The 24398-nt window shown below is 36.8% G+C and overlaps 1 protein-coding gene across 1 annotated transcript in view; it reads left to right on the top strand.

The window, feature by feature from the left end:
• Positions 1-24398, top strand: part of LOC150076513 (muscle calcium channel subunit alpha-1-like) — a 1171392-nt gene that overhangs the window by 883490 nt on the left and 263504 nt on the right. Inside the window, exon 31 of the mRNA XM_090387375.1 lies at positions 24222-24287. Coding sequence (XP_090243501.1) covers positions 24222-24287 — 66 coding nt within the window. The remainder of the gene's footprint in view (positions 1-24221; positions 24288-24398) is intronic.

The following is a 24398-nucleotide window of genomic DNA, read 5'->3' on the forward strand; positions in this document are numbered from 1 at the left end:
AAGAAATCTGCAATCCTCTTGAAATTTCTAATACATTAGGTGAAACATTTGAAACTATCTCAGCTGTAACCACATTTGAGCCAAATTTCCAGGCACATAAAGTACAAGCAGAAAAATATAATCTCAATTTAAATACTTCACGACAGCTTCCATATAATGTAGCCCTTACCATGGCAGAATTACGTAGTGCACTTGCAAGATCCAATAATAGTGCTGCTGGCTCTAATGGAGTGTACTATGCCATGATATATCATTTGAGTGAAGGATCCCATTCTGCTCTGCTAAACTGTATAACAGAATATTTGATGCAGATTACTACCCTACCAGTTGGCGTCATTCTATTGTATTAGCTTTCCCAAAACCAGGAAAGGACCATTCAGATCCAGAAAATTACCGACTGATAGCTTTAACTAGTTGTATAGGAAAAATATTAGAAAAAATAATTAATGCCAGATTGACATGGTTCCTAGAGACTGAAAGCATTTTAAGTCAAAATCAATATGGATTTCGAACTAGATCAACACTTGACCTTATGGTCAAAGCTGAAGGAAACATCCAAAATGCATTTCTCAGGATTGAACACCTAGTGATGATACGTCTTGACATTGAAAAAGCTTTCGATACAACCTGGCGATATGATTCTTCACGATCTTTACGAATCCAGTCTTCAAGGTCATCTTCCAAAATTTATCCGGAACTTTTTGAGCAATAGGTCCTTTCAGGTATGATTTCACTCTGCTCTCTTGCAAACATTTGCGCAAGAAGAGGGGGTCCCTCAGGGTTCTGTGCTTAGTGCCACGCTCTTCTCTATCAGGATTAATTCAATTACCAAATGTATTCCTAACACAGTTGAAACATATCTGTATACCGACAATCTGGCAATCTCATGCCACTCACAAACCATGCGTTTCATTGAAAGGCAGCTTCAAAGCACAATTAAAAAGCTTGTTCAGTGGGCAAAAAATAATGGATATAGACTCAAAACAAAAAACAAGAGCAATTCATTTTTGCCATAAACGGAATTTACATCCAGATCCTGATTTACATCTCGACTCTCATCCAATTACTTTTCAACAGAGTATTAGCTTTCTTGGACTAATTCTGGATAAAAAACTTAGTTTCTTAGAGAATATTAAGCATATTTGTACAATCTGTCTAAAGAAGCTGAATCTCCTCGGGGCATTTCTGCTATGTCATGTGGTGCAGATCGGTACATGCTACTGCACTTATACTGGTCACTCATAAGATCCAGACTAGACTATGGGTCTCCTGCATATGCCTCAGCTAGAGAAAGTGCATTAAAATGGCTCGACCCAGTACATCACAATGCTCTCCAAATTGCACTGGGAACTTTTCATACATCACCAGTTCAGAGTCTCTATACGGAAGCACGCAAACACCTCTATTTCTTTGTCGGCATGCTCTGCTATTATGCTATGCAGCTAAAATCAAAAGTTTCCCACATCATCCTATAAGGCAGTATCTATTCACCCCAAAATAGCATAATTTGTACCAAAATAAACCTTTGCAGAATAAACCATGTGGCGTTAGATTACAAAGCATAACTATGTGCTGGGAACTAAATATGAATAACATAATTCTAGATATCAGCACGGCTACAACACCATGGCAAATACCCTTGGCCAATGTTGACCAACATTTCCAACAATGGGGAAAGAATGCCCTTCCAAATTTCAGTATTCAGCAGATCCATGCACCTCACTCTTTTCAGTTCACTAGTTTTACCTAAATTTACACTGATGGCTCCAAGATAGATAGTAAAGTTGGCGCAGCTGCAGTTATACCAGACATTACATATCTCAGCAGCTCCCTTTGGAATGCAGCATTTACACTGCAGAACTGTATGCTATCCTGATGGCTCTTATATTCTGAAACCATTATCTACACCAATTCCTTAAGCGCTGTATCTGCTCTTCAGTGTAAATTTCCTTCCAGTCATCCATTACTACAACAAATTCAAATCAAATTAGTGCAGCTTCTTGCAAACAGGCAAAAATTAATTTTATGTTAGATACCTGGGCATTCTAAAACGAACAAGCGGATTTTGCTGCCATGAACTCCAGTCACATAACATCAGACATGCAAATACTTTATACAGATTTCAAACACATCATACATAGCTGTTAGAAAAAAATGGCTATCGATTTGGCAGGGACAAAAAAGCAATAAGCTCTTTCAGATTAAAAACGATCACAAGCAGGCTATCAAGCCTAAGAGACAATAGAAAGGAAGAAGTAGTACTTGCCAGATTGCGAATAGGACATACCCACCTAACTCATAGTTATTTACTCACTCAGGATGACCCTTCACTATGCAGCAACTGTCAAACTTAACTCACAGTAAACCACTTTATCATTGAATGCCCATTATACTTGAGAGAACGACAAACAGTTTTCTCTTCACATCTATATTCCTCTAATAAACTTACCTTACAGCAGATTCTCGGAGGCTGACAAGATGTTAATGATGTTTTTACCTTCCTCAGAATGATAAACAAATATCAACTGATCTGAATCCTTTTTTTAATATAACAATCATGTACCAAATAAGATTGTAATAGGTGCATTATGGCCTTAGTAGCCCTTGCACCAATAAATCCAACAAACAACAGCAACAACAACTACATGACTTATTAATTTGGTTAATAAGATTAATACTAAATCAATTAGCATTAAGTAAATAGATAACTCTGAATACTTACTTGCCTATAATGGCTGTCTTTAGATACCATCAGCCTGTCATACTAAAACAATACAAATCACTGTATTTATATGTTCTGTACTATATTCTTAAGCTAAGAATGTTAGGAATTAAAACTCTGGTTAATGTCTCCTGGGGCAATCTTAGGTTAGTTTGCTACTAAAGGGTAGCAGCAAACTACAGTATGATTGATGACTTTTGATTGATGACTGCAGTATGATTGATGACTTTTGAAGTTATGATAAACGTCGTGGCGAGATCCAATATTCCTTACATTTCGAGGGTACAGCTCTAAAACGGTTTTCAGGCCGGCTGCTAGTTAGTACACCGGACCGGACCTATTGGTAACTCTCTAGGAGGCTTCCGGATCAGCTAGTGTATAATCTTGCTACCTCTACTCTGCCAGATAGTGAATGGAGGGAGTCCGAGTAGTGTGTATGTGGGGAGCATTGTCGAGGCCACGTTATGTCAAGGATCTGGGTATATTCTTACCACATGTACGCCATATCCAAAAATTTCATTACTTCATACAGTATGTCCCACGCACTTTTTCTTACTATTGAATACACCATGAATTGTCAAACTAATAGAGCAAGCTTATCTGCGAAAAGATCTAAACCTCCCAAGGACTTCCTAATTCATTTCACAAATATACGTGGTCTCAATTCTAATCTCAACGATGTCCATTTCCACTTGCAGTCTGCCAAACCTCATGTACTTTTTCTGACAGAATCTCAGTTATCGGTTGATTCAACTACTGCTCATCTCAGATGCCCAAATTATTCGCTGTATGATTCCTTTCACCTCAAAGGTGGTACTTGTGCATATGTCCGTTCTGATATTCCCTGTCAGAGACTTGGCAATTTGGAATCTCCTCTCTTTGATCTTCTCTGGCTTAAAATCTCTCTACCTCATTGTGTCAAATTCATCTGTTGTCTCTATCGTTCTCCCAACTCGACTAATCACTTGGAGCTCTTTGACTTCCTCTCGTTGCAACTTGACTTTCTCCAGTCCAACTCTCCTAACAGTGAGGTAATTTTCCGTGGTGATTTTAATGTTTACAAGCCCAGCTGGCTTCCGTTTTCTAGTCACACCGACCCAGCAGGTCGAGATGCTGAGGCTTTTGCAATTACTAATGACCTAACACAGATTGTTCATTTACCTACAAGAATACCGGACAATCCTAATCATACAGTCAATACGCTTGATCTTTTTCTCACAAACAACCCTTCTAAGTACACGGTCGAAGTGAGAGCTCGTTTAGGCACTTCAGATCACAACTTGGTGATTGTCTCTTCTCCAATGGAACCTTTATCTCAAGGCTATTCCCAACCTCGTGTTGTTTGGCATTACAAGAATGCAAAATGGGATGACCTGCGAGACTTCTTTTCTTCTTTTCCTTGGTCGGATTACTGTTTCAAAAGTTCTGATGTCAACGTTTGCTCAGATCGTGTCAGTGAAATTATTCTTGCAGGAATGGAATCCTTTATCCCACACTCCACTTTAAAATCTCATCCTTTATCTAAACCTTGGTTTTTCAATAAATGTGCTAAGGCTGTCCAAGAGAAAAATGTTGCATATCGTAATTGGCTTGTTTCTAATTCTTCAGTTTCATTTTCTGCCTATGCCAAAGCTTGCAACAATTGTAAAGCAGTTATTAATCAGTCCAAACTAGAGTTTGAACAGGCTAAGAGTAGAAAACTTGCTTCTTGCCCTAATGGTAGCCGGGCATTCTGGTCTCTTGCCAAAGCTATTGGCCGCAACTTTTGCCCATCTCTGCTCCCACCTCTGTCCAAACCAGATGGTTCTGTTGTCACTTCAGCCAAGGATAAAGCTGACCTGCTAGCATTCCATTTTTCTTCCAGCTCGTGTATTAATGATCTTGGTAAAACACCTCCCACCATTCCCAACACACTCCATTCAATGCCTTCTGTGGGCTTCTGTCAAAAGGATATCAGAAGGATTTTGATGAATCTCGATGCTAAGAAAGCTCCAGGTCCTGATGGTATTTCTCCACTTGTTCTCAAAACCTGTGCTCCTGAACTTACTCCTATTCTTTGCCGCCTTTTTTCACTTACTTATTCCAAAGGTGTTTTTCCTACTGCTTGGAAATTTGCTCATATCCAGCCAGTTCCTAAAAAGGGTGACAAATCCCTCCCATTCAATTATTGTCCCATTGCAATTTCTACTCTTTCTAAAGTAATGGAGAAATCAATTAAAAGCCAACTCTTAAACTACCGAGAAACCTTCCGTCTGATCAACGATCGCCAATATGTATTCCATCAGTGTCGATCCACTGGTGATATTCTCACTTATGTTACCCATTTATGGACAAATTCAATGGAAAAGTTCAGTGAAACACAAGCAGTTGCTCTTGACATCTCAAAGGCTTTTGATTGTGTTTAGCATAAAGGTCTTCTAAACAAGCTTCCATATTATGGTTTGCCAAATGTTTTTTGTAATTGGTTATCCAGTTTTCTCTCTGATCGCCCACTGAGGATGATGGTTGATGGCTCTCTGTCTTCTAACTTTTCCATTAATGCTGGTGTTCCCCAAGGTTCAGTTCTTTCCCCCACTCTTTTCCTCTTGTATATCAATGACCTTCTTCCATTGACTGGAAATCCTTTCCATAGTTTTGCCGATGATAGCACATTGCATTCAACTTTCCATTTTGAGAAACCTTGTCCTGCTCAATCAGCCTCAACTTCTAGAAAATCTGCTACCACTTCCTTAAATGCCGATCTTCAGGTAATTCTCCAGTGGGGCAAAGACAACTTAGTTGATTTCAACCCTTCTAAAACTCAGTCTTGTCTTATATCTTGCAAAAAGGATTCTTCTGCTCCTATGCTTATCTTTAGTGACACTCCAATTTCTAGGCAAAAGGATATATCTCTTTTGGGGATTACCCTGACTTCTAATCTCTCTTGGCACAAGCACATTACAAATATTGCTTCCTCTGCATCTAAAAAACTTGGTTTTCTCTTTCGCTCTCGGCGTTACTTTTCTTCCAAACAGCTGCTCACTCTATATAAATCACAAATCCCCCCTGCCATGGAATATTGTTCCCACATCTGTGGTGGTGCCCCCAAAACCTCTCTCAGGCTTCTTGATTCCATTCAGAAGAGGGCAGTTAGGTTAATTAATGATTCATCTCTAACAGAGTCTCTCCACTCGCTGTCTCATAGACGCACTGTTTCTGCTGCGTGCCTCTTCTACAGATACTTCCGTGGGCACTGTTCTTCTGAATTAGCTTCTAGAATTCCCGCTCTCTCATTCAAAACAGTCCGAACACGTGCCGCCACCAGCCAACATCCATTTACTGTCCAACTTCAAACCCACAGAACCAACTTTTCATCTTCCTCATTTATTCATTCAACTGCCGTTTTCTGGAACAACCTTCCTTCATACGTATTTCCTGAAAATTACAATCTACAGAAGTTCAAGTCCAATGTCAACAAATATCTTCTTTCGTCTTCTCAATCTCCAACCCAAGCACGGTACTAAGTACTATAGGTTCTAATACCTCTCGTGTTTGGGGTTCACATAAAAAAAAAAAAAAAAAAACTAAAGGGCAAGGGTATTTAGAATGAGAGTAGGGATTTGGACGTTGTCGGATCAGAACTCTGTTTGGCAGCTGACCTTTGTGAGCATGTTAATTGTGTTATTGGGTTCAAGAGTGTGTTTTTTGGGATATAATTATTGAGGTTCTTATTTGTGTTTTTTTATCTGCTCTAATATTCTGCTTTTGAAAATATGTTTGTGAATATTGTCTATCTGCATGCATTTGCTTTGGTTGATATTGAATATTTCAATTAATTTAGAATATTGAATATAATATTTTGGTTAGTGTATCTGTCAGTGGTTAGGACTGAGGTGTTGTTGCAATCCCATTGGTGATCCTCAAGGCACAGAAAGCTGGATCTGATTTTGTTATTTGACTGTTGGCTATGTTGTATTTATATTCTTTAATTCTTTTGAACAATCTTCTGCTGGTTTGTCCAATATATGATTTTTGCCAGTCTTTATGTTGTAAATTGTATACTGAGTGTTTGGTGGCAAGAGTCTTTGTCAGGGATGAAGTGGGGGAGGGGTTTTTTATCATATTTTTAATGGTGTTAGTTCCAATAACAGGTTAAGCTATGCTATACCTATGATATGGTGTTAGTTCTTGAAAGCCTGGTGTACAACCCACATTTTTTGGCTGTTTTTAATCTGTTCAATGATTTGAAGAACAATGGGTAATGTACCCTTTTTCTTTTTTCAGTTCTTTGTTAGATGCCTGTGTGTTGGGATATTTCCCCTTTTTTTTGTTTTTATTGTTTTCATTATGAGTTTTTGTTGGTATCAGTTGTTGATAAATATTTGGGAAATTCTTTTGATTTCTCTATTGAGTGCCTGATCTTTACATGGTCTATATGCTCTAATGATGAAACTTTTGTGTTCATGGGGGTGATTAGAATTAAACTTTATAATATATCCCGTGTCTGTTGGTTTTCTGTATATTTCTATTAAGAAAGAGTTATTATGCTTCTTTAACAAGAGATATAGAAATGGTAAGCTATCTTATAATTTCTATTTTAAATTTTATGTGTGAATATACAGTATTTAGGTAATTGTGGAAGTTGTTTAATTCTTCTAACCCATGTGGCCAAATGGTTAGAATGTCATCGACATATCTACCTACCACCTCCTACATAACCCCCCTTCCCCACATCTACCTACCACCTCCTACATAACCCCTCTTCCCCACTTCACCCATGATGAAGACTCTTGCCACCAAACACCCTATATACAATTTACAATGCAAAGACTGCCAGAAATCATATATTGGGCAAATCGGTATAAAATTGTTCAAAAGAATAAAGAACATAAATACTACATAGCCCATGGTCAAGTAACAAAATTGGTTCCAACATTTCTTGCTTGGTATGAGGATCACCAATGGGATTTCAACAACACCCCGGACCGAACCACCAACAGATATAGAAAAGCAGACTATACAAAGGCTCTTTCATTATCAGCATAACAAACAATATTAATCATGTGTATGTATTCATAGTTATCTATTTATTTAATGTTAATTGATTTATTATTAATCTTATTAATAAATAATGTTAAATTGTATAAAATTGTTTAAAACTTAATTCTTTACCTGATATTTGCTAATAACTATTTGTTAATTAAATCAAGACTAAACCTTAACAAATAATCAAATTAACATGTAATAATGTGTAATCAAATTAACAGAAAATAATGTATAATCAAATTAACAGAAAATAATGTATTCAAAATTAACAACTTTTGTCAATCATATCTCCATAATTTACAAGCAGAACTGATAAATTATGGTGATATGATTACCACTTCTTTAGTGACTTCTTGTACTTCTGTATCACTTATTTAGTGATACAGAAGTCACTTCTTTAGTGACCACTACACACTACACTCCATGCAGGTTTATTTGCTCATTGTTTCACCAATTTCTAGTTCTTGATATACCTGTGCATCATGCTGCTAAATTAATACTTAATTTGTAATTAGATTAAACGTCTACGTTTCAAGAAAATATAGAACTATAGAGTTTTATTAAGCATTATATAAAGTTATAATCGTAGTAATTATTTGATAAGAACTATATTACTTTCACTTCAGTTAATCAGAGAAAAAAAATTCACTTCATTTTAAGAAAAAAAAAAAAATAGAATGCACCTGAAATGTAATACAATGCATACATTACTTAATAAGAAAAAGTTCAATCGTAGATTAATAGAATAAACACAAAGATACACAGTCAATTTTGTGTGTGTGGCTGCTTTAAATGACTGCTTTCTATCTAGAAAAATTGCTGTAATCATTGAGTCAGTTTTCTAATCTGAATTAGAGGGGGCCACTCATGGACCAGATAACCAGGCAAATCTCTCTCAAACTCTCAGTAGCCAGAGGAACAACAGTTTCAAGACAAAATGTAAAAAGAAAGCTTGCCTCAGGGAAGATAACTAGGATCATCTTCCCTGAAGCTTTGGGAGATAGCCCTCATTTGTGTTTCATCACCCTTGTCGTAGAAAAGCTCATCTGGTTGGCCCAGACAACACCACCTTTAGAATCGGGAATTGATTCTCTTTACTGATTATTTGAGATTCTTGCTTGAAACTGTTTGTTGATGTGTTGCCATCTAGGGAGGGAGGGAGGGAGAGAGAGAGAGAGAGAGAGAGAGGGAGAGAGAGAGAGAGAGAGAGCATGAAAGATGTGTTCATCATCAGGTCATCCCCAAGAACATCAGACCACTACTGTAGTGGTCTGATATTCTTGGGTGCCTCCGTAGCCAGGTGGGCAGGAGCAGCAGTGCGTAGCACACACTTCTTGATTAGACCAGGGATCTAGCCCGTGACCACCAAATACGGAGGATACGGAGAGGTCAGGGAATGACCACTGCATATCCCCGGAGCAATATGTCCTTAGTTGCTAATGCTCCTATTAAAACCAAATAAATAACAATCTAATATTCTTGGGAATGATTACAATTAATGATTCCACCAATATCTACATTTTTGAGAGGTGGAATCAGGGATGTTGGAAGCTCTGAATCAGTCTTTATGGATTATAACAATCTTCCTTATAGCAGTCCCTGGGGACCGGAATGCAAGACTTTTTAACAGTACATAACCTTGTGTTTCATCAAATCATGAAACATTTTGATTTCATGAAATCAAAATGTATCTAATGTGGATTTCCTTCTAGAATGAGGGGGAAAAAATAAAGAAATCAATAAATTAACAAATAAAAATAAGCAAAAAATAATAATAATAAATGCTAATCATTCATAGTTAAATTTTAATTAAGATCAAACAATAAAATTGAATGACAAAGGTTTTGTTAGAAAAATACTTATCTTTTTCATCATTGTTTTTTTTTAAAATGCAAGTCTCTTCTTGTAAGCTGTATTATATTCTATTTATACATTGTTTGTAAATGTATCTGTATTATTATTGGTTATTTTTCTCCTCTGTAAGTCTCAAGCTGTTTTAGAGTAATAAATAAAAAAAAAAAACGACACTATAGCACACTTGCCAGTTCACACTCCACCACTGTGGGATTTGCATGCCCCAATATGTGACTTCTTCTTTCAGAAATTGGATAAAAAACAATACCTACAATAATCTTCCAACAGTTACATGCAGTGCATGGACTTCAATTTTCTAATTATATTCCAGTATACACAGATGGGTTAAAAAACTCTTTAGTGGGAGCAGCAGCTGTAATCCCAGATATTACTGTAAAGCAACAACTACCAAAAGATTGCACTGTATACACAGCAGAATTGCACGCAATAAAAATTGCCTTAACTCATGTATAAGGTAAGTGTTATACGAGAAGTGTATAACCATATATATGCAGTTTCCTTAAGTTCTTTACAAGCCATGCAAAACATAGGTACAGCCAATTCTTTGGCACATACGACAAATACTAATGACTGTGCCATAAATGAACAGGACATACATTTCTCTTGGATCCCAGGACATACGGGGGGGGGGGGGGTAGGAAATGCAGCAGCAGACAGATCAGCAAAAGAGGCCATACTGCAGACTGGAGAAGAAATTTCAGTACCTTATTTCGATTACAAGCCTGCGATATGATATATTTGCCAGTTGCAATGGCAAGAAACTTGGAATCTGCAAACTGCAAACAAACTGTACCAAATAAAGCTGAATATTGATGAGTAGTGTAATATATGCAGTTTCCTTAAGTTCTTTACAAGCCATGCAAAACATAGGTACAGACAATTCTTTGGCACATACGACGAATACTAATGACTGTGCCATAAATGAACAGGACATACATTTCTCTTGGACCCCAGGACATACGGGGGTTGTAGGAAATAAAGCAGCAGACAGATCAGCAAAAGAGGCCATATGAGACTGGAGAAGAAATTTCAGTACCTTATTTCGCTTACAAGCCTGCAATATGGCATATTTGCCAGTTGCAATGGCAAGAAACTTGGAATCTGCAAACTGCAAAAAACTGTACCAAATAAAACCGAATATTGAAAACTGGGTTTCTAGCACACAAAAGTTGAGAAAAGAAGAAACAGCTGGCCAGAGTAAGAATCAGGCATACCTATATTACACATACTCATTCTTGTTGTGAGCAGAAGAACCACCACAATGCTAGAATTGTGATAGTATCCAGTCAGTCTGACATATATTAATAGACTGTCCTACATATGCAAATGAATGCAAACAAGCTTTCAAAGATGTTCATAGGACGCATCACACCATTACCCAAAGGATGCCTTGAATGATAGAGATGATCATACAGATGTTTTCACCTTCTTAAAGCTATTAATCTATATCAGTGGTGGCCAACAAGTCGATCGCGATCTACCAGTTGATCGCCACTTTAATTTCGTTTGATCACAACGAATTTTAAATATATATAAAAAATAGATTATTAATATTTTTTTTTTCATTTATTAACGCACGATTGTATATACATTCTCAAGATACATATTAATCAATTTATATACAAGATTTATATACAAAATTTATATACATACTCTTATATATGCTGTGCCCCTTGTGTACATATGCATGTGTGTGACCTTGTATGAAGGGTGGCTCCTAGACATAAGCCCATCTCCACCTATTCCTCCTGTGATAGCTCAGAACCTCTGCAAAACATTATACAATTATTTACATGTAAATAGCAAATACATATATACACTCAGAATGACATTAACTTAACAGTAACACTTAGAAAAATATTAACATTAACACTTAGAAAAACATTAACATTATCTCCACTTAGTATCCATCCACAAATACAAGCCTGCATTTGGGTATCCAGGAGTGGAAGATCAACTCGCACTATAATCCAGAAACATCCAATGAAGATGACTGTACAGCAAGCAATCTGTCGTCAAATGTGCAGCATTTCCATTAATTGGTATTCTGCAATAGAGTTCTTAACTCCTGTCTTCTTTTAAAAATGTTGGCTGAGAATTCTTGAAGCAAAGCAAAGATGTCCCAGCTCTGAACGAAGAGAGATAAATTATTCTTCATGCGGTTTGGTAACCTATTTAGTAATTCCTGCCTGTCTGAAGCATACAGTCTGCATTCAAGGATGACATGTCTCCAAGATTCAGCCTCACCACATGAACAGTAGGGGTCAGATTCTAATCCTCTTTCAAATAGTTTGGACCTTAAGCCATGTCCAGTGATTAAGTAACTCGTCATCATGGTGGGAGCAAACCAAGAAGACACCCTCTTGTTCATTGCAAAGCTTAGAGCTGGAATGAACTCTTGTAATGGTTCCAAACTCACTCACATCCCAATGTTGCTGCCAGCAATTCATAAGCTCACCCCAAATTCTACTTTTTTCCTCCTTTATGTTGTTATTTGGATTAGAGGTGATATTCAGTATTTGTAACAGCCTTCCCTTCTTTAAGTTATATACAATACCTCAAAAAATAATGCATAAATCCAAGGGTATGGTACCTGCAATAACCTGCAAGGCATTTGCCGACACTGTACTGGGAGCATGTACATTGCAGGGACAGAAGCTTAGTTTTAGTTGTAACCTTGGCAACTGCCGCAAACCAAATACCAGCACCATAAACCACAATTGGAAGAAGTATCGACCTGTAGTACAATACCAGAGTTTTTTTGGATAAACCACATTCCTTGCAGGAAATTCTAACTGCAGCTACAAATTTTTTGATTTTTTCATTGATTTTAGTGATATGTACATGAAACCTGAGATGATAATCTAAAGTTAAACCCAAATACTTTGTGTTCTGTACATATGGAATTTGAGTACCATATAGGGTTACCTTTGGCTGCCTTCCATAATCAAAGTGGGGTTTAAACAACATGAAATTGGTCTTGGTGAAAGAAATCTTTAGTTTATTTAAACCCAACCATGCCAATAAATCATTCAGAACTGACTGAATTTTTTGTTCGAGAATTTGTCTTGATCCTCTCTGCACAGCCATCACCATATCATCTGCATATGCAACTTTGATGAACCCTTTGCAGTCGTTCATCAGCCAATGGTCTAGCACTGCATTCCAGAAGAGAGGTCCCAAGACTGAACCCTGAGGGCATCCTCTGGAAATGGTAGTCATGTATGATAAATACTTTGCACATATTCTAATTTGCCACTCCTTAAAGTAAGATCTAAGGACTTTGAACAGATAGTCATCACACTTTGCCACTTGCAGTGATCTGAGGGCACTCTCCCACCAGAGGGAATCGAAAGTGTTCTCAGTCAATAAAAAGAGCAAAAACATATTTGCTGTTTACCTCCTGGATGTAAGTCAGCAAGGTTGAGATTGCATCCTCAATGGATCGTCCTTTTTCGAATCCAAACTGGCAATCAGAGGAGAGTTGACGTTCTGTGAATAATTTTAAAATCTTTGGGGCAATCATCCTTTCAAATAATTTGCCAAGATTGGCCAATAAAGAGATTGGCCTGTGTATGCTCTGGGGTTTGTTTTTGGCTTTCCCAGTTTATGCAAGATTTTTAAGAGTGCAAGCTTCCATTCAAGAGGGAAAAGCCCCTCTAGCAAGCATTTATTAAATACGTTTAATAAGATCTCGGGGAAGAATTCATAAAATTTTTCAATCACTTGATTCTCAATGAAGTCAATGCCAGGGCATTTTTTATGGTTAACTTTAGTTACTGCAGCTCCTAGCTCAAGCATGTTAAAAGTGGCAATTTCAGTTGTTCCCGTATATTCCTGATTAATGCGTCTAATTTCCGCTTGATCAGGGCTGTCCATATAAGGTAAGTCTTCCAGTGAGGCTACCCACTATCGCTTCGACTGTAGATTCCCACTCTGAAGTTTCTTGATTTCTGCATTTCTCATAATAAGTATATGCACCCCATTGCATTCATTTATTATAAATCTATTGAACCACATGACCACCCTTGTCGCCGCACAGCCATTAGGCTTGCCTAGCAAAAATTCATGCAGTTACGTTGTGGAGAGCATAGCGTATGTGTTGAATTCTTATTTAGCTTACTTAATATTAATAATTGGACAGTGCCTATATGTTAATTTAATAGTCTTTGATTTAAAATGAATACTATGAAAAAGAGTAAAACGTATCATTTTCATCAAGAGTGGGAACTAAAATACTTTTTTGTAATGATAAAAGAAAAATGTTATTTGATTTGCAGTGCTTCCATATACCCAAAAAAGGAAATTTAGAAAGGCACTTCAACGCACTCCGTGGTAAATACCAATCAGATTTTCCACCTGATAGTGACTTTAGAAAACATAAATTAAAAGAACTTAAATCCAGATTATTCCAACAACAAAATTTCTTCGTGACACCTAATTTACAATGTAAAGCAATAACTGCAGCATCATTTAAAGTGAGTCATTTCTTGCAAAAAAATGCAAACCATTTTCTGGTGGTCAATTCATCAGACGCATTTTTAGAAATAACAGATTCTCTTTTCAAAAATTTTAAGAACAAAAATGAAATTAAAAGTGCTCTTCAAGATCTGCAATTATCTTGAAATACTGTGATGCGACATATTGAAAAACAGTAAAAATGTGAGTGAACAATTGTGTGCTCATATTGCTAATTGTGTGTTCTTTTCTTTACAACTGAATGAATCTATAGATGACAGTGATATAGCTCAATTGCTTGTTGTTATTCGTATGGTTTTCGATGATTCTGCCACTAGAGAAGAATTGTTGGGTATGGTTTCCTTAAAAGAAAGAACTAGAAGTCTTGATATATTTAACGCATTCAAAAATTTTATTGAAAAAAATTAAATTACCACTATTTAAGCTCATACCAATAACAACAGATGCAGCTAAAGCAATGACAGGACATCTTAATGGATTCATCGCATTGTGCCAAAAAGGATGATGAATTCCCAGATTTTTTGTTATCACTGTATCATCCACCAACAAGTGTTAGCCAGCAAAAGATTAAATACTAAAAGTATTATCGACATAGCTTTCAAAATTGTGAATTCCATCAGAAGACAATCTCTTCAAAGGAGACTTTTCAAAATGCACCTCGATGAAAATGAACCAGATCTGATATTACACACAGATGTGAGGTGGCTGAGCCGGAGTATGTTTCTACAGATTTCGAAATTTGCTGAATGAATTAAAAAATTTGTTGATAAAAGGGGAGATGATTATCAGCAGCTGCAAGATATGGTGTGGTTACAAGATCTGGCTTTTTTGGCAGATCTTACCAGTAAATTAAGTGATCTAAATTTGGAATTTCAAGGAAAAAATAAAAATGTGGGTGACATGATTAGTGGATATTTCTGCATATAAATATCAATTTTTGGCAATGGCTAAGGATCTCAAAAAAAAAAAAATCGATCATTTTGCAAATATGCAAGATCATTTGCAAAAATATCCTGTTTTTGAATTTAATAGTGAGAAATATGTTTCTGAAATTGAGAAAGTTGTGAATGATTTTGAAACCAGATTCAGTGATTTTAAAACAATTGAACGCATTGTTCAATATATTTCGTATCCATTTAAGGTCAGTTTAGATACGAAACAAATTGCAGAAAAAATCGTTGAGATTTTTCACAAGGAGAAAATATTACTTGAAAATGAAATTATTACATTGCGAAACGATATTTTCCTAAAAGCCAGGTCATCAGAAAAAGACTTTTGGAAATATGTTTGCTGAGAAAAGTACTGTAAAAAAAATGCAGTGAACTTTTAAATTCTTGTTTTGGTTCCACATATCTATGCGAATCTGCCTTTTTGTATATCAAACAAAAAAAGATGAAGAATAACTCTACTCTTATGGACTTGCGTACAGAAGCTTCTTTACAGTTGGCCTTATCACAATATATCCCTGATTTTGAAAGCTTGGCAGATGACATTAAAACACAAACTTCACATAAATTAAAAATTTAACTACGTATGAATTTAAAGAATTAGATAAATTGTAGAATTCTTAAAGTACCGATTTAAATTGACTCAAATGAATAGCTTAAATTGACTCAATTTAAGATTTTATTATACTCTATTATATAAAATAGAGTATAAATTTAAAATAATAATTATTGAATGAATGAATTTATTCATTCATTCAATATTTAAAATGTATGAATTTAAAATAATAATTTGAATTGTATTTAATTTTAAAATTTATAAACAACATTTTTCAATATGTGTTGATTAATCTTTTTAACTATGTGCAGTGAAATTCTTGAGATGGTAGATCGTGGCACATTTTGAAGAAAAAAAGTTCATTGTATCACAAATTAAGTTGCCCCCCCCCCCCCCGAAACCAGGCCAAAAGGAACAACTCAAACCTAAAATGAGTCAAATCTGGCACATCATAAACTGGCACATCATGATCTGCATAGTCTATGGGCCAATAAATCCCAACACAACCAACCAACCTTGTAGCAGTCAGCTAATCAGGGGGATTCCTTCCAAATGAGGATAGTTGAGCATGTTTAGGGAACTTTAGGTACCCTAAACAGGCTAAAGTTCCCTAGGCATGCTCAACTTGAGCATGCCTAGGGAACTTTAGGTAATGATTTGGTGACTGTTCATCTCTTCCCAGAAGATGCAATGAACTAAGATCTACTTTTGAAAGGGGGGGAAGGATAGATTTATTATCAAAAGGCACTGTAGCCAGTTAACGTACTTCACAAATTAGTTTCCAAACAGCTTGTAAGCCACCCAGAGTGAGTTATTCTGATGAATTTGGAAGTTTGTGAAAATTAAAAAACTGTGTATATAAATATGTTTATTATTATTATTTTTTTAATTTTGATTTTATAGCTGAACAGTACAGCAAAATTAGCAAAAATAAAATCAGATTTTTATTTTTTAAAATTTCTAAAAAAAAATAGTAAAAAAATAAAAACTTGCCATTACTTTTTTTTTTATTCAGTTTCATCAACTTCTGGATCCAAATTCCAGAGAATTCCTTCAATTTCAGTTAATATAAGTCTACATTTGTCTTGAAAAGTTGTGTACTCTCTCCCCCCACCCCAAAAAGCTATTCCTTCCAGGGCAAAATGGAACAAACAGTCCTAAAGCCCAGAAATCCACTGAGTGCATAGAAACCCTTACAGGGTGAAAACAATCGGAGCCTGATTTTGTTGCAGTTAAACATCAAAAGACTGACATAGGCAGAATCCGAACTTCAACCTTCCTTATTATCCACTCAACCCAAGAACAACCAATTGGCAAACTCTTGCAATTTCTAGTGTAGAAATGCCAAGAAAGCATAATAGGCACCCCCCCCCCCAAGATAGTTCATCATATAAGATTGGGAGACTTACTGGTTGAAGTTGCCACTGTTCAACAGTCTGAGCAACTACTAAAACTAAAAACGTTTGGTGGAACTCCTGTTACCATTTCACCATGTTTCCATGAACACATGAATTCACCGAATAGGACCTCATCAACAACTCAAACCTAAAATGTCAGATGAAGAACTAAAACAAGAAGTGCAAGATCGAGGTGTCGTCAATGTCAGACAAATTATGACTATGAAAGATGGCATACAAGTTCCTACTCAGAACATAATACTCACTTTTGACAACCCCAAACCACCAACAGTGATTGAAGCAGGTTATCTTAACTGCAGTGTTAAAGCCTACATCCCAAACCCCTTAAGCTGCTACAAGTGCCAGAAGTTTGGGCACTCATATAGTCTGCAGCAGAGCAGCTGCCTGTGCCACATGTGAATCCACTGCACACACTGCACAATACTGATTGCACAGCCACAACACCCAGTGTTGTCCTAACTGCAGAGAAGTACATCTGGCATTTTCCAAGGAGTGTCCCCTTTGGAAATGTGAAAAAGAAGATACAGCGATACAAAATCCTACCAAGAGGCCAAAAAATCCTTACCATCCCCAAATGCTAATTAACCAACCTGTGCTCAAGTAACCAAAAGACAAATATCAATTGCAATCTGATTGGTGGTAATGATACCACCAAGCAAATTGCTGCATAGGCAAGGTCAGTATTGGCCACTGTGCCAACAAACCAAATGACAAGCAAACAAAGTAAAACTATAAATATGGTTACTGTACAACCAGATGCCACTCCACAGCAAAGCACTATAGTACCTACTTCTTCTGATGCAAACCAAACAGATTGCATGGACTTAGACAATAGGGTGAGCAGGTACTAGAACTATTCACTGATGAGGAGATGGACATAGAGAAAAACCATACTTTTCAAAGATGGGAAAGGTAAAATTGAGTGAAATAAACCTTCAACCCCTTCAACCCTAAATAATGCTTACATTTCTGCAGTGGGATTGTAGAGGATATCGTAGTAATTTAAATGACATCCAAGACCTCCTCTCACAATGTGACCCTATCGCTTTCTGCCTACAGGAAACCAACCACATATAACTGTTTCCCTCCAGAACTACATAATTTATCGGCAAGGCCATGTTGCACACTACCCAAACAATCTGGCACATGGAGGTGTAGTGTTGAAAATCAACACTCAGATACCCACCAAACCATTTCCAATAAAAACAGACCTTGAGGCAGTTGCAGCATGAGTCAACTTTAACTATCATCTCACTATACTTGCTCCCTAATCCAAATATAAGCTATGCCGGCCTAGAAGAATTAGTGGCACAACTTCCTCAACCCTACTTCATTCTAGGGGACAGTCACCATCCATTATGGGGAAATCAAAACATGGACAAACTATCGAAAAATTACTTGAGTAATTTTTCATACTCAAATTGATTACTGAAGTAATCAATTTGATTACTTTATTACAAATTGCTTTATTTGGTAATCAGTTTGATTACTCTCAATAATGGTGTGCACACTTATATGCATTTGTTTACAGGATTTACTTCAGCTATTGATGTCTTTCTATGCTCAGCAGCCCATATATCTTCTATTTGGATGGACTGTTCATAGCAATCTGCTGGGTGATGATCATTACCCTGTGAAGGGTTCATTACCCAATGAAGTTGTGCCACTTCATTGATACAAGCATTCCCCACTTTTCTAACCAAACTGCCAAACGGAACATTTTCAAAGCAAAATGGGATATATACAAGCAGCTAGCAATACTGGAAGAAAAGCAGGTAAAATAAACATCCACAAACTTGGCTGCAGAATATATATCTAGCTTAATACTACAGGCAGATGACCAAGCAATTCCAAAAAAATATCAGCATGCTCAAACTTATAGTGGAATAATGAATGCAGGACAACTAAAAAAAGAGAAGAAGAGAGCATGGAACATCTTCAGGAGATAATAGTAATAGACGCATGTGATGCAAGAAAGCAAGCATATGAGCTTATGTAGCATCAGCCAAAAAAAAAAATTCACACAACCATTCCCTCTAAGAGTTTGCCCATTTCCTCCTTGAATTTATTTAAGCTATCAACTTCCACAATGATAGATGGAAGTTTGTTCCAATAATTAACCACCTGCTAGCTATAGGCAAATTTCCACACATCTGTTCTATAAATTCAACAATTTGAATTTATGCCCACTTAAGTTTGTAATCTGAACAAGTGGAAGAATCCCATCAGAATTCAGCGTGCTCAACCCATTCAAGGCCTTATACACCTCAATCAGATCACCTCACAGATAGGGACCTCCGTAGCCAGGTGGGAAGGAGCAGTAGTGTGTAGCACATGCTTCTTCATTAGACCGGGGTTCAAACCCGTCACCACCAAATACGGAGGATGCGGAAAGATCAGGGAATGACCACCACATATCCCGGAGCAATATGGCCTTAGTTGCTAATGCTCCTAAAAACCAAAAAATAACAATAACAAACCTCACAGGTGCCTAGTCTCCAGCTGCTGCAATTTGCAGAACTTAAGCCTCTCTTGGTAAGAAGGACCCCTTCGTTCCCCTCACCAATCTTGTTGCCCTTCTCTGTACACATTCCAGCAGCTCTACATCTTTCCTAAAAGGAGGCCTCCAGACCTGTATATAGTACTCAATGTGTGGTCTGACCATTACCTTATACAATGGGACAATCACCTCCTTTTCCTTGCTAGCAAATTCCTGTATATTATTGACAAAACTCCATGACCTGCTCTGGCAGCCAGTGTGCATTGCTCAGTAAACTTAATATCTGACCATACAATTACTCCCAGGTCTTTTTCATTTTTTACCACCCTAAGTATAGTACCGCACAATTGGTATGTTCTTCTGGGGTTTCCAACAACTGCAAATCTCATCTGCTTTAAACAGGCTTGGGCAAAAGCAAAACATATTAGTCAGACCAGCAAAAGGGAAGCATGGAGGTGAAATGCCTCCATGCTTCACTTTTGCTTTCACAATTACAAGAACTACAAAAATGTAAATGATATGGGCCAAAATATAACATATGTACTCAAAACAATCCACACATCAACCTTCCCATACTCACTGTTAACTGCTGCAATGTTAAAAAATCAGTGGAGATTGTGAATGCATTGAGCAAATCATTCATGAAAATCTCAGCTACATCTTACTTATCTAATTTTCAGGCACAGGCTGAGAAACACTTCACCTTCGAATTAGCACCCTTTCACAATATCAGAAGTGCACTGTGCTCTAGCCACCACCACCACTAAACTCAGTGCAGAAGAACCAGATGGAATACATTATATGATGACAGCACAACTTACTGAACCAGTTCTTAAGACACTGTTACTTCTCTATAACAGAATATTCAAAGAAAATACCTTCCCAGACAAATTGTCATGCTTATATTTTGTCATTTCTGAAGCCAGGAAAAGATCCTACAAATTTGTACAAATCCAATACATTACCAACATACTGCACTCACGAGCTGTATGAGCAAGTTCCTGGAAAAAAATATATTAATGCTTGCCTAACCTGGTTTCTAGTTCAAAATAACCTTAACCCAGTGCAATGCAGTTTCCGTGAAGGCAGATCCATTCTTGACCTACTGATCAGGGCAGAAATAAACATCCACGATGCTTTTGTACGAAAAGAACACCGCATCATAGTTCTCTTTGACATAAAAAAATGATTCTTTGACACAGCTTGGAGACATGGTATTGAAAGTCCCAAATCACATTGAAACCTATATGATCTAGGACTACTCGTGCACCTGCCACTGTTTATCTGAAACTTCCTACATCACTGCTCATTTCAAGATAGAGTCAACAACCAGTTATTTTAATTTTATCCAGGAAGAAGGGGTCCCACAAGGTTCAATGCTAAGTGCCACTCTATTTAACATATTGAATTCAATAACACAGGACCTACTATAAACAGCATCCACTACCATGTGCACCGAATGACTTCAGTATCTCCTGCCATTCCCCTAATATGTGAATGGTAGTAAGAAGACAGCTGCAAAGTGCCATCACCAAAGTTGTTATAGTCCCAAAACAACAGTTTTCACCTCTCACCCAAAAAGACTCTCGGAATACACTTTTGTAGGAAGTATAACCTACATCCAGACCCAGAACTTCACCTAGAAAATCAAATCATACCAGTGGTTCCTAGTGTCCACTTTCTTGGTGTGATTTCTGACCAAAAACTTACCTTTCTTGAACATATAAAAGATCTCCGGATTACTTGTCTTAAAAATATAAACATCTTAAAAGTGCTATCTAGCACTACATGGGGAGCTAACCATTACACACTACTGTATTTGTACCATGCATTAATATGGTCATATCTAGACTACAGCTCTGCTAGACCAAGTGCTTTACATTGGCTTGATTCCGCAGACCACAGATCTCCTTGTCTTGTGCTAGGGGCATACCATACATCACCAGTTCAGAGTTTATATGCCAAAGAAAATGAAACCTCCTTGCATCTATGCAGACAAATGCTTTTGTTAAACTATGCATCAAAACTCAAAGGGCAACCGGACAACCTTACTCGGAATGGACATTTCTCACCCAAATAGGAGAACCTTTACATAGCTTACCCATCTACAAACCCGTCAACAGGTTTACGCTATGCTCACTGACTGAAAACTCAATGGTAAAATACAGCCTATTGCCGCTTGTTCAGTCCCACCTTGGACATATCTAATACCACTGTGCAACCTTTCATTCAAGGCATGGGAAAAATACACCTTATCCTGACAGAACATTCTACAAATTCACGCCGCATTGAAAACCCAGCCTGCACAGTACATGCCAATCTATACATACAGATCTAAATAATGCAGCAGCATTATTTCCCAACATTACCAAAGCCAAAAAAAAAAACTTTTGTAGCAGCTATACTGCAGAACTCTGTGCTATCCACATAGCCTTAAATGTCACATTCTCAATGAGCATATTGCACATTTATACAGATTCCATTATGCCATCCAAGGTATGCAGCAGCATAAAATTCATGATAATCCCTTACTCATACAGATTTAAAATACCATGACCAAGTTAAATAAGAACAAACAACATGTTCTCTTTTGTTGGATCCCTGGTCATGTTGGAATTGCTGGAAATGAACAGGCTGGCATAGATGACAAATCTGCTATAGATCAATCCTTTTAAATCCTTTTAAATCCTTTTAGATCAATCCTTTAGTAAAGGAGGCCTCCAGACCTGTATACAGCACTCAATGTGTGGTCTGACCATTACCTTATACAATGGGACAATCACCTCCTTTTCCTTGCTAGCAAAATTCCTGTATATCATTGACAAAACTCCATGACCTGCTCTGGCAGCCAGTGTGCATTGCTCAGAAAACTTAATATCTGACCTTACAATTACTCCCAGGTCTTTTTCATTTTTTACCACCCTAAGTGTAGTACCACACAATTGGTATGTTCTTCTGGGGTTTCCAACAACTGCAAATCTCATCTGCTTTAAACAGGCTTGGGCAAAAGCAAAACGTATTAGTCAGACCAGCAAAAGGGAAGCACTGAGGTGAAATGCCTCCATGCTTACAGGTTTCAGATTACAAGTTAATTACAAAGAAGTAATGTTTGGAAAAATGGCAACACATCTGGAAAAGTCAAGTTAGTAACAAGCTACTCCATATAAAGAAAGATTTAAAATCGTTGAAATCCAGCATTAGAACACACATAAAGAATCATACTAGCCCTACAATAGGCCACACAAACATAACATATCTTTATCTGTTTGCAGGCACTGTACAATTACAGTGCACAAGCTGCAACACTCAACTCACTGTCCAGCATGTACTCATTGATTTTCCCAATTACACTGATGACCGACAAGCTATTATCTCATTTTTCATGATGAACACTTAGCATTAGTAAGTGCATATGATACAAGAAAGCAAGCTTATACAGCATCAACCAAAAAAAAAACTTTTCCATTTCACTCATCCATTCACCCCAAAAGTTAATCTGGTTCTTCCTTGAATTTATCAACTTCCACAACAACAGAGGGAAGTTTGTTCCAGCAATCAACCACCCGCTGGCTAAAGGAAAATTTCTGCACATTTATTCTACAACTGTCTTTTCTCAATTTGAATTTGTCACCTCAGGTGAATAATCTGAGCAAGAGGAAGAATTCCATCAGCATTGAGATTGCTCAAACCATTCAAGGCTTATACACCTCATTCAGATCACCTTGCAGGTTACTAGTCTCCAGATGCTGACATTTGCAGAAAGCAAGCTTTTCTTGGTAAGCACAACCCTTTTTGTTCCCCTCATAAATCTCGCCCTTCTCTGTACTCGTTCCAGCAGTTCTACATCATTCCTAAAATGAAGCCTCCGGACCTGTATGGTGTACACACATACTTATGGTGTGCCCTGACTATTTCAGTTCTTTCAGTACTGCTGTCCTCTTAGCAGATACACCACACGTGGGCAAAATTTTTACTTTCCTCAAATGGATACAACTATACAATGCAGTGCAAACTTGAATGACATTTATACATATAAAACTATGTATTTAACATTACAATAGTTAGGCACATTATGGCCTTGTTTCCTCTGTGCCTTAAAGCCTATAAACAAACAAACAAACAACTTTCTTACCCCCCCTTTCCCATGCTTATTTTTAAAACTATTGTAAATGTAAAAGCAGCTACTGTAGCACTTGTAAACATGATTAATAATGACAGCATGTCCCATATGTGTGCACATACATGCACACACACACAAACATTCACACTCCTTTGAGCCCAGCATAAAAAAAAAAATCTGTATAGAGGTGCATATCAGAAAAGGGTTAATCAGTGTGAGAACTTATTACAAATTATAGTAATTTTATTATAATTATATTATTAGTTATAATAATTGAAATTATTATTATAACCTTTTCTTTGGGGATTGATCATAATTCTGTTAAACTAATAATTATGGCTTATGAAATAATAATAATAATCCATAAAAGATTTTTATCACAATATGTATTTTACTTTATTTGTTGTTTTTAATTTTATTATTTTCTTATAATATGACATCAGCTTCATATTAAGCACCTGACTCCTGAGTCTTTAATGGGTATTACAATAGTTTGTTGCATTTACTTTTGCTGCATTATTTTAGAATAAACATCTTATATACACTGTATATTAAAATTATATTTTGATTTTATCTTAGGCATTACCATATGTAGCTCTTCTGATTGTAATGCTGTTCTTCATATATGCCGTTATAGGAATGCAGGTAAATAGTAATATATTGAATTGTACTATAATACTGTTTATATTGTTTAACTTCTAATAAGTTAGTTTGTTAGCTGCATGACACTAACAAACTATATCATTACAAAGATAT

This window comes from Mastigoproctus giganteus, chromosome 13 (assembly GCF_048544385.1).
Source record: "Mastigoproctus giganteus isolate SK-2022 chromosome 13, ASM4854438v1, whole genome shotgun sequence".
In the NCBI taxonomy this organism is placed as follows: Eukaryota; Metazoa; Arthropoda; class Arachnida; order Uropygi; family Thelyphonidae; genus Mastigoproctus; species Mastigoproctus giganteus.